This window comes from Camellia sinensis, chromosome 2 (genome assembly GCF_055761805.1).
Source record: "Camellia sinensis isolate YWXY chromosome 2, ASM5576180v1, whole genome shotgun sequence".
NCBI classification, from domain to species: Eukaryota; Viridiplantae; Streptophyta; class Magnoliopsida; order Ericales; family Theaceae; genus Camellia; species Camellia sinensis.
Window position 1 is genome coordinate 75,183,802 of NC_138962.1, and position 12,545 is coordinate 75,196,346.

Genomic DNA, 12,545 nt, shown 5'->3' on the forward strand with positions numbered 1-12,545 from the left:
CAATGTATATTCAATAGTTTCCCTGTATTCAACAATGTATATTCAATAATTTTCCTGTATTAAACAAAAAGGTATTTGACAGTTTCTATGTATTCAACAATGTCTATTCAATGAGTATTGAAAAAAGTATACAAGTTTGAACAAGTCATTTTTCATTCCACTTACCACAAAAGAGGTACAATAATTAGGTTTCAATACACAATAAAACATAACTTCCTCTAAAACATCACAGTACCATACAAAAGTATTCACTCTACTTGAACTTATACATTTACATCTACTTCTACTTCTAACTTACATATATGTATATATATGTTAGTACATCTTCATAAGTGTTAAGGCACCAATTACAAACAACACAAATAATATATATATCAACTTTTGCATCTTTGCGCTCTGAATTCAAAGTTGTTCCATCATCTCTCTTTGTTGTTCGGTCATAGCTCGAAGTTGTTCGGTAATAACTTGTTCGCCGACAGTTGGCACTTCTTCTCTTGGAATTTGATGACCTCTATATTCTGGATTTATAGGCAAACACCATCCGACAAAACCACCACAATCATTACAAGAGTAGAATAACTTGTTTTTATTTCGATCGGTCTTAGAAATTCGAATAGTAGCCTTTTTATTACATCTACGACAATTTTTGTTGATGTATGTCAACCGATCTAAGCTGCTGCCATTAACACTTGAACTTGATATCTGCAAAAAGGAAGAAATAACAGTGATAGTGCAACAAGTCATTTTAGCCATAGAAAGATGGTAAGGTGTAGTAAGTGTTGTATTTGAGCACTTGCATTTTATTTGATTTGATTCAAGGTGTGCTAAGGTGTAGTAAGGCCAAGTTTGGGAAGACTAAAAAAGTGCACTTTTTGTCTTTTTGGACTAAAAAATTGAGGTTGAAAATATGGATGTTTGAGTTAACTTTTTGACTTTTTATTGAAAAATGTGTAATAAAAAATTGTAAAAATTGATTTGTAGGGAAAATTTTGAATTGGGAGTTGTGCAGCCGTAATTGTTGACTTTTGGTGAATAGTGTTAACTTTTTAGCTTTTTGAGTAACTTTTTGACTTTTTGGCTTTTTTAGATCTTCCCAAACTTGCCCTAAGTCTGGTAAGGTGTAGCCAACAAGCCATTTCATTTGATTCAATGAACTGCTTTACTCAGTGTTGTATTTAGCCATAGAAAGATAATTTCAATCCTAAGTTACATATATGTTAACAAGGATAATTTCAATCTTACCCCCAACAGGATCGCCCTTCTCTTAGAATTTCCTGAAATTTACCATTATATAATCCCAAACAAGAATCAACACAATCATATCTCACAAGAAGTTAATTTATACATTCCACCTTTGGCATAACCAGCAATTTTGCATCAAATTTACAACTCTAATTTCAGAATTCACAAGACCAACCTTTGGCATAACCAGCAATTTTGCATCAAATTTACAACTCTAATTTCAGAATTCACAAGACCAGAAGAACTTGTTATGAAGTAAATTCTTCAACAAATCATTATTACATCAAAGACATAAGCAAATCCCATGCCACTCACAGAAAAACAAGAAGTAAAATAAAAATGAAAATAGTTTATAATTCCCTTTTCCCTCCACAAATTCAATATCCCAACATAGCCTAAATTTTGCTAGAAAAATTAATTAAAATGGAAAAGACGAGAAATGAAGAGTGGTTATCTTATTGTCTTCATCATAAATTGTGTCTCTTGATCTTGAACATGTGATAATGTTATGTGGAAAAATTGTAGTAACCCTAGTTGAACTGTATGAATGGGGCACATTGGACTGAAAATTGTGAAACATTGTATATAATTATATATATTTATATTGACAGAAATTCACATATAGAGCTATTAGGCTAACCCTGTTGGGGGATGATGATGATGATGGGGCCAAGGTCATTGACAGTGATGAAACTGCCATGTCTAACTCTAAGAAGCTGCTCTTGACTTGCTTGTTTTTTTGATTAATTTGAAGTGGGTAATGCAAGGATAGTAGAGTTTCACTTGCTTACTACTTAGAGGCTGGCAAAGATTTTTCTTGCAGCCCCAAAAATTGTATAAGAAGTTTTTTTGGGTCTTCAGAATTTAAACATTTCGTTGAGGCATTTCATCGAGCAGGTTTATGGCAAGGTATAACTCCAAATGAAAGGGCCACAATTCCCAAATCAAAAGGCCAAATTCAAGTCCCAAATCAAAAGGCCAAACTTTAATCTTTCAATTCATTTATCAGATTGTAAAAAATACTAAATCCAAACATTCAATCCAATTGTTTATCCCAAGCCCTAATATATATATACAATTAGGGCTGCAAATGAACCGAGTTGTTCATGAACAAGCTCGGCTCGGCTCAGCTCGTTAAGGGCTCAGCTTGGCTCGTTTATCTTTATTTAAATTATATAATAAATATATTATTTATATATTAAATAACATATAAATATATATGAATACATTATTTATATATTAAAAATATATAAATATATATATAAATAATAATATAAATACATTTTTTATATATTAAATAATATTTTTTTATTTAAATATTTATATATAAATAATATTAAAAAAAATTATCGAGCCAAGCCGAGCTTGAGTTTCATTAAAATTAACGAGCCGAGCTGAGCCGAGCTCGAGCCGAGTTCCTTATCGAGTCGAGATTGAGCTCAATAAACGAGCTTGATAAGTAAACGAGCCGAGCTCGAGCTCAACAAAGCTCGGCTCGGCTCGGTTCGTTTGTAGCCCTATATACAATATACACATCTATATTGTGTACGCAGATATAGACGCAAATACATATGTATATACGCAGATAGATGTATATATATATCTATCGGATGAGAGGGATGAGAGGGAAAGAGACACAGAGACAGTAAGGGCTTCGGAGTGAAGGGAAATTTACCTCTTAATCGTCCTTCGTCGGATGACAGGGAAAGAGAGACAGAGAGAGTCGCGAGTCCAGCGTCGGAGTGAAGGGAAGGAGCTGTCACCAGCGTCGGGAGTGAAGGGAACTACCTGTTACCGTCCAGCCGTCTCAACCGTCGAGAGGGAATGAAGAGAGATGTGTGTTTTGAGGGGGAGATTATTTTGAAATGTGAAACTGTGGGTCAGTTAGTCGCGTGAATATCACGTGACTTGCCACATCAGGTGGGGGTCATCCAAACCTGGGGGTCGGAAGCATTTTTGAATCATGAAATAGTATGATGAATATAAGTATCCCATCAATTTCTTTTCTTCTTCATTTATTAAGTTTGTGTATCTATATAGCCACACAAAAATGTTATTCTGATTAGCCGTATATATAGAACTAACCACCTTCTCTTTCTTTCTTTCTCTACGTTGCCGCTTCCTTTCCTCCTCTTCTTGCTGCTGTTTTAAGATTTGCTCATCAAAGTCTATGAAAGAATAAAAAATAGAGTATCGATTTAGCTTTTTCGCCTTCTATACTTGCAGCAGTGTAGTTAAAATAGGAAAACAGAGTAGAATATGAAGAAAATAGAAATGAGCAAAAAAAATGCGAACTCCTAAAGTGCTTATGGTTGACAAGTGACGACTGAGTAAAACAATATTATTGTTGGTACTCAATAATTAAACATCTGAACTAAACTAGCATTGAATTCTAAACAGCACACTAATTGCATCTTCTTTTCACATCTTACCTTGTTCAGTAAAGCTTCCAGTATCTTTCCTCGTCTTGAGATGTTGAAATCGTTCTTGCACCTGCACACCATAAGGTTACTTAACACATGCAACTATCAAATTGTGAATATCTTCTTGCCAAAAATGAATCATTGGGGTCCCAGCTGAATAATTTGAGCTTTAGAAATACTGAAATAGTTGGGAGAACATGCTACTTTTTATCACAATTTATGCATATTGGAGGCTTTTGTTTCATGGAGAGGATTAGGGGGGATTGGATGTACAAAAAGACGATTTTACATATTAACCCAACCTTATCCAATGATTTATCACGACAGCACAAAGGATGACATAAAATGGACCCCACACACTTATTACCATAAAATTTTACGATGGTAGCACAAAACTGGATAAGTGGGCTCCAAGAATTATCATCCCATCAAACCTATTTGATCCTGCAAGTGAACAGACATTATATACAAAATTATTTCATTTATGCATGTTCAGCTCCTTATATGTAGAAAACATCCAATAATCCAGTTCTTGTTGCATAGTATGTTCCCTTTTTTAAAGAAGAAACTTCTAGTTATGCTGCAGACAGAGAATGGATATTATCTAAAGACCACTGAATGTTTCAAGGATTAAAAAAATGTTTCAAATATACAACAAAAAAGCACCAAGTGGAATACAATCATTCTAATGCATAAAGATTAACAAATTATATCTGAAGCAATAGCTATTCTTAAGCACGTATTTCCTGTTACAAGATCCCCACCCCACAAGTAATACAAAAACAGCAAGAAGGCAACAGCTACTTCTTCCTGACCAGGCATTCCCTTACTGCAGAAGACTGCCACCACTTTTGGAATGTTAATTTTTATCTGTATAGTGGTTTTCTCTTTTAATTTCCCCACCCCAAAAGTAGTACAAAAGCATCAAGAAGGTGACAGCTACTTCTTCCTGACCAGGCATTCCCTTACTGCAGAAGACTGCCACCACTTTTGGAATGTTAATTTTTATCTATATAGTGGTTTTCTCTTTTAATTTCCCATACGAGACTTCCCGTTGTCCTCTACATTCTTATTCATTGAAAGGGTATTTTTTTGGATGCATTTCACAGCAGCACATGTACATCTTGCTTCAATTTATCTTATTCTATATAAACTAACCTTTCAGCTTTTCTTTTTATTCGTCTCTTTTCTCAAATTTCCATTGTTCCATTATAAAATAAAAATGCTTTGCAAAAATGTACCTGCTGAAGGGAGGCCCGCTCCACTCGCATAGACATACCCAAAGCTCTTTGATCTAAAGAAATAAAATCACAAGAACCATAAGAACAGTATAACATTTAAACAAAAATAACAAAAACTAGTGGAATCAGTTCGCATATTGATGATTACATATGTTTCTTTCCATTGATATGGTCCAAATAGTTTGGAGAATCCTTCACTACACATTTACAAACCGAGCAAAAGTATCCTGCCTGCAAAAAAACTGATTATATCACACCAAGCCAAAGCAAAGACATATAGAACATGAACATTACAATCATAGAACAAAATTCTTCTTTTCCCTTGAAAGGTTTCATTGATGTAAACATTGCATTCACATGTAAAAAGCACCACTGCTCAATCTAAACTAGATAGCCTCAAACATAACGTGTTATGAGACCAAATTTGCATGGCATGGTGCTTCCAGAAGCTGGTAACCCCATGTGGACCAAATACCACCAGCCATCACCTCTTTACCAACATTAAACCATTTAATGTTTTGCATGATATCATTGTTGCCACACTTTTTTATGCATGTTTTTGTGTTGAAGGACATAAACATCCAATTAAAACAGAAGAAAGAAAAAAATAATAATATCAAACTCCTCAGATCTGAAGTTTAGAAATGCAATGTTTTCAGTATTTTTGCTAAAATGCAAAGTACTATATTGAAATAACTTGGTATGATTACTGCAAATTGAATCAGACAATCCACAAAAGCATTATATTCCAAAGGGTTTTCCAAAAATCACCTCCCACAAAAGACAACTTCTACCAGGCTGGATATTTAGACTCAGATTAGGTCTAGTCTAGCAGATGAGAAAGAACAGAACACTTTGGTGCCATAGAATTCCATATAATGTATAAACTCTTATATATATGTCATTTAACTCCCTACCCAAAGAAATTTTATGTGCATGCCCGAGCAAACATCCATGAGAAAATAGACAACCCGAGCTTATGCACATGCAAGACTATTTCATTTCCAAGAAGTTCATGATTACTAACTGGGAAATAAATAAATATCAAAAAGGTCAAAGTAATATTTGGTTATTCAACAATTAAGAAATAACATATCCAAAGAAAGAGATACATATAACTACATTAGTAAGTGGCTGAAGAACACCTGTTGGCTTAGGGGTGCTATTGGAGTAACGACCTGACATGGAAAATAAATAAATATATCAAAGCAATTACAAAGAAGTCACGAAGCATGTAAAAAATAGAAAATTCTAGAATCAAAATACATCCACTATAAGAAGTCAAAAGTTATTTCAATAGTTTAAGGTTGATAGAGAAATAGCAACCATTCTTACTATAGCAGAAAGCCAGAAACTGAAAAATAATCAATGACCAGAATAAATTGCATCACCCCATAAGAGTAGCATCCAAAGATCTATAGCAAAAACCAAAGCTTTCACTGTCAAGGCCACAAGAAAGAGCCTAGTGACTTAGCAAACCAGGTCAAAATCTTTGTAAAGAATATGTGGCCCATTATTCATGTGAGACAAGATGTCTGAAGTCTTCTACTCCTTAACTGCTCAAACAATTTTACATGGTATTTACCAGTAACCACAGAGCAATCTCTTCTCACAAGTTTCCCAAAATTCTCTAAAACATGTTTCCATTAAATTAAAAGCATTCCATGACTTTCATATAGACTTTATTAAAGAACCCAAAAAGGGTGGCCATAAATAAAAACCTAATTACATAGCTCAACTTGTAGTAACTGATGTAGAACGAGTGCGGGGTACACTCACCTGCAAATGGTGATACAATGGTAACAAGCTTTACATTTAGGGCAGAAATAGTTATTGTGAGTTGTAATTGTAACTCAAAGTATAGTAAAAATATAGACTTCCAGAGTTTGTATTTTTAAAATGAACAGTGGAATTTTGGGAGTTGTTTTGAGTTACTATTCACGGGTACTGTTTGTTCACTGGTATCAAGACAGTGTGAAAAGTACTTGTGGACTGTAACTGAGGATGATTTGAGGATATTTTTATTTCTATGATTGTTAAGTTGAGGGAAGGAAGAATGACATAGACTCGTAAAATAGGATTTAAAAGAGGGAAATAAAGGTTAGGCAAATCTAGTTGAGTTGTAAAAGGCTTAAAATAGCAAAAAAAGAAGGAACTAATGCCAACCATAAGAAGATGTCAATTTTGGCATACAATCTTATGTTGTGGGATGTGTCAATGACGAATTGAAGCAGTCAAGTGATAGCCACATGACTCTTAGAATACATAGAATCAGGATGTTGAACACATTAGCTATGAGAAACCAAAAAGACTAGGATCAAGGAACTTTCTTTCTATACCTATTCCTAACACTTTAGGGAGGTGTGTTGGATAATTGGAGAAAGTTGGAAGGGAACTACTATACCTCTCCTTATTCCTCTTTTTGTACTTCTTCCTCTTTAATTCTCTAATCTCTTCATTCCATCTTGTCATTCAACCTTTATTGAACTAACTTGGGATTGTTGGTGATCAAAATCTTTTTTAGCATGGCTTATTGCTCGTTTGTTTGCTTGTCACCTATGAAAGACCGACACTTCAAAACAAGTGCCGTATCCATGCCGGACACATGGATACTTTGGGGACAAGCGAACACGGCAAGGACACATATGGGACACGCCACATGGCGTGTCCCCTTATTTAATTAATTTATTTTTAGGGGACATGCCGGTGACACTTAGGGGACATACTAAGGACATATCAAGTTGTCTTTTCCCTCATTTTTCTTAATCCTTTTGATGAATGTTGAATATTTATTATTATTTTTTTTTAAATTTAAATACTTAATAGATCATCTATAAAAAAAATATATAAATTAATTTAACAATACTTTTTTTAAAAAATAAATATAAAATTAGAGTTATTTTTGTTAATATTGATTGTTTGTGGATGTAATAGTAATCTATATAGCAAATAAAACTATGAAAATGTATGTTATTCCCATGTCCCCACCGTGTATGTGTCCCCATTTTTTGGAAATCGCGTGTTCCGTGTCTCGTGTCTACATCCGTATCCGTATTCGTATCCGTGCTTCTTAGCTTGTCACGCTACGTCATCTAAATGGCTCAACCTTAATACCTATCCATTTCTTTATCAACATCTTTCAGTCAATTTGTAACCAACTAAAAAGGCTGAAGCTGTGTAACTTTAGTAGTTTAAAATCTGATCAGGCCTTCACTCATAGGTATCAGTTTGTTTAATCAATTTAGGGCTGTTCACATAACCGATTGACCCAGTCAACTCGACTAGCCAAACTCAAACCGAAGACATACGGTTGATTTCGTGGAGCTAATCGGTTAGAATTAGTTGTGAAGAATTTTAAAAAATGAATTCCCGAATTTCAGATTTGGACCCGCAAAACCTGAACCAACCAATAAATAATTGTTTGCATTACAGATTTCTATTACTGGTGGCCTATTCTTATTTGTTCTTGAGATTACCCATTTTCTCCCTTGCCTTGATAAACAAGCAAAACACTACCATTTCCATAGTTTTCATTTCAAATATCTCTCTCTCTACTGAAGTTGAACGACTTTGCTTCTTTTTCTGTCCCTTTCTCTTTTTCCTCTACGTTTCTCTCTCTGATGGTGGCTAAGAGATGGTGAAGTCGCAGCGACAGTCGCTTTGTATGGTGCCACTCCACTATCAACCTCAGTATCAACGTTGCCATAAATGGGATTTGTGAGTTTTTAAATTTTCTTGGGTACAAAGGTTTTCTGAGATTTGTGTTTTATTGATTCCATGTTGAGATTTGTGAGATTTGCAAGATTCGTATTTGGTATTAGTGTTATGAGATGTGCTTTTATTGATTCCCATCTCTTCTCCTCTCCTCCCCATCCGATTTTTGTGTATTTTCGCCCAAAATCGAAACCTACCATTATTGACCCAAAAAAAAAGAAAGAGAAACGAATGGTCGGCTTCGAATGGTATGTCGGTTGAATTTGGGTGATTCAGTAGGTAAACTGAATAAGTCGGTTTGGCTAACGGGTTGACAGTGAACCTGACCCGTGAACACCCTAAATTAATTAAATTAAAGACCTCAACTTTTTTTGCCCATTGCTTATGGATGCCATTTTAAGTCCATAACTTCCTCATATTTAGCGGATGTTTAGTGTTGTTTGTAACTGTAAGCATATTACTCCTCAGTGAATTATCTATAACAACCACTCTTTATTTTTTGCCCCATTCCTTGAATTAAGTTGCATTCCTTGTTGTCTATTTTTATTTTTATTTTTATTTTTTTTTTTCTAATTGATTGGTAGGCTCAATTGATTACCATAAAGTTCTACAGTCTATCTACAAAGAGTTAAACAACCCTAATACTGCAGTTCCCATATATACATTTCACTTCTTAAGTTATCTATGTTAAGAGAAAAAACAATTAAGTAATATTAATGAACATAAATCATGTCCTTGTACAGTTCAATTGATTTGAAACATGCATTGAAGGCTTGAAACAACCAATACAACAAAAAAAACTAGTTGAATCATATTTGTAAAAATGCCATATGCCATTCAACATCCCAACTTGAAATTACATATTCACCACCGGTAGCTAAACAAAAGGCTGACATAAATTAGAAACAAAGTAGCTAACCTGAGTCTTTCCCAAACGAGATTTGAGGTCCACTTCATAATCCCTGTGCTTCAAAGGTTTCCTTTGAACCGGAGGACCTTTTGCTGCAAATATGCAAACCCGTTATTTAAAACTCTACTTATTAGTTAGTGTATACAGTGCATATATGCAAAGAGAGAGGAATATAAAACGATGTAAATTTCAAATGAATTTTTTTTTTTAAAAAATGCTAGCAAGAATGCATTATAATCACAAAATTAAATTAACATACATTTGGATTTAGACCAACCCACTGCGTCCTACATTACAACAAAAGTCAACCCATTAATTAAGATAACTGAAGAAACAAAAATACAGTGATGCAAGTAAGAAAAATTTTAAGGGACAACAAACCTTTTGTTCGCGCTCACAGGCGCGTCCTAGATACTCTCCTCGATCTAACTTCCTCCGAAAAGTGTTGTCAACTCCAACCGCCTGCATACAACCAAAGTTCACAAATTCTTCTTCTTTAACCAACTTTATTTGAAACAACACAGATATAGTGAATGTGTATATATATATATATACTAGCGGTTGCCACACGCGATACGTGTGCAATTCAAATAAATAAAAATAAAATAAAACATTTATCATATATTGTGTGCTAGTAAAGTGGTAAGAGTCATATTCTTTTGACATAAGCCTAAGGATCAAATTTTCTCCTCTTATTTATCAATTTTTTTTTTATTTCAAATAAAAAGATAGACACGTAACATAAGAAACAAAAATTTTAAGACACCATAAAGAGTGTTCACTTCAAATAAAAAGATAAACACGTGACAGCATAAGAAACAAAGACTTTAAGACACCACAAGAATAAGGAGTGTTCACTTTATAGATAGATAGATAATTACTAGCGGTTGGCACACTCATACAATTAAAATAAATAAAAATAAAACCAAATTTTTACTATATATGGTACATCATGCCGGTGGTAAAAGTCTTGTTTATTAATTCAAAGTTTAAGGTTTGACTCCTACTCTTATTAACTATCTAATCTTTCTATTTTTTATTTTTAATATTTCAAATAGGAAAATGAGGACATGTGGTATAAGGAGAAATCACCAAAGTTATAGATATATCCACACACACACACAATGCATGTAATACATAGGTGAATATGTATAAAAGGAAGCAATGGAGAGAATTGAGCTTACATGATTGTTGGGCTGAGCCATTGAATCAGAATCTCGACCTAATCACTTTCTTTAACTTGCAAAATTTGATTGAACTATGAATTCATGAAAAACCAATTGAGGCCACGGAAGTAGACATCGTTGAACTATACCGATGAGAGAGAAATGGGGGATTATCAAGTCGGAGACGATGACAATGAAAACGCTAAATTGTGATTGTTTTTGAGTCCAACTCAGAAAACAATCTTGGAAGGAAGGGAATTGAGAATGCCAAGAACAAACCATAATTTGGTTTGTTTATTTTTAGAAGAAATTCTCAGTAATTATGCTACTGTTGAATCTGAACTCTCGAGAATTGGAAATCAACAGTATCAATATCATTACAGACGAGACGACCAACCGATTGGGTGTTTGGTCTAGTGGTATGATTCTCGCTTTGGGTGCGAGAGGTCGCGAGTTCGATTCGCAACACCCCACGACCGCTTTATTAGGTTTTTCTTTTTATCATTTAACCCGTTTCTAACTTTTTATCAAATTTTATAAAAAAAAAAAAATTATGAAAAGATTATTGATGATTTTTAAGCATTTTTATTAAATTTAAATATAAAAGAAAATGAGAATGATTAAAGATACTCTTAAGGCCTCGTTTGGTAATTTTTAGTTGAAGTCAAAAAGTCATATAAGTTGTCACATCATTGTTTCTATTTTTTTACATATCTTTTCGTAAAAATTTATTAAAATAATTTATTCCTAAACAAGACGTAAGTAAACCAAGAAATTGTTGTATGAGTGATTTTGTGAGAAATGATAAAGAGGTTACGGATTTTTTATTTTTTATTTTCTATTTTCTCATCTTTGATTTATAAGTTTAGTGTCAAATGATGAAAACTGACAAGAAAATAGCTTATATCATTTCTCACCAAAATAGTGAGATTTGGTAAGAAATAAGTTAATTAGTTATAAAATTTTTATAATACCAAGATATTGTCTCTTAAAATACAAAGAAAATGAAAAACAAATCTCATTCATATCTCTTTCACATGTATTATTTACTCATCCAAACATGATGGTGATAAAGCATAATTATTTAGTATTTTGTTTTCTCACCCATAAAGACTACAATAATTTTTTTCCCCTTTTCTCACCCTATTGTCTTTGATGTTTAAGTTGTTACCAGTATTGAATCATCTGATAATTAACCATTTACTTTCCCAATAAAAAATAAAAACTCAATTTTTTATTTTTCATGTTGAAAATTATGATAAATTATACTTTGCTCTCTTTATATTTTGTCACTTTTCCACTTTGACCCTTAAGGTTTTTTTTTTTTTTTTTTTTCACTTTGACTCTTATGTTTTAATTTTTTTTTAGTTTATTCTTAAAATTTATTTTTGTTAAAAATTAGATAAAAAAAATGACACATTGACAGTCACGTGACATAAAATATTTTATTTTATATAATTCGCATCTCTTATATAAATTTAAACTCTAATATAATAATATACTAGTGTATGTCCGTACCCGAAGGTACAATGTAAATAAAAATAAGCGAACAGAAAGAAGAAAATATAAAAAATAAATAAATAGAGAGAAAAATAAAAATAAGAGAAAATAAAAAAATAAAAAGAAAAGATAGGAAGTTGAGATCATAGAATCATGGAAGAACTATGCTAGGGATTCCAAATAAACTATCAATTTTTTTACCAAATTTCTCACATGGGTGTGTGACACACGATTTGTGTGGGTCATACACCAATGTGAGAGATTTGGTAAAAAAATTGATAATTTATTTGAATCCATAGCATTTTTTATCATAGAAAGATGAGTGAGAAAATAAAAAAATAAGAAAAAG

At 33.0% G+C, this 12,545-nt stretch overlaps 1 protein-coding gene and 1 long non-coding RNA gene across 2 annotated transcripts; one reads left to right on the forward strand and one right to left on the reverse strand.

The window, feature by feature from the left end:
* Positions 1–135: 135 nt before the first annotated feature.
* LOC114305521 (uncharacterized) lies at positions 136–11,174 on the reverse strand. Its single transcript, XM_082914853.1, has 10 exons — positions 10,715–11,174; positions 9,912–9,992; positions 9,790–9,817; positions 9,540–9,622; positions 6,052–6,084; positions 5,059–5,137; positions 4,907–4,959; positions 3,675–3,735; positions 3,328–3,410; positions 136–702 (listed from the first exon to the last, which is right to left on the reverse strand). The coding sequence occupies exons 1-10, from the start codon at positions 10,733–10,735 to the stop codon at positions 403–405; spliced, it is 822 nt and encodes a 273-aa protein (XP_082770979.1). The 5' UTR covers positions 10,736–11,174; the 3' UTR covers positions 136–402.
* LOC145820125 (uncharacterized) lies at positions 700–1,245 on the forward strand. The gene is made up of 2 exons (XR_014361127.1): positions 700–839; positions 1,110–1,245. It is a non-coding gene; the product is annotated as an uncharacterized LOC145820125 (long non-coding RNA).
* Positions 11,175–12,545: the final 1,371 nt, after the last annotated feature.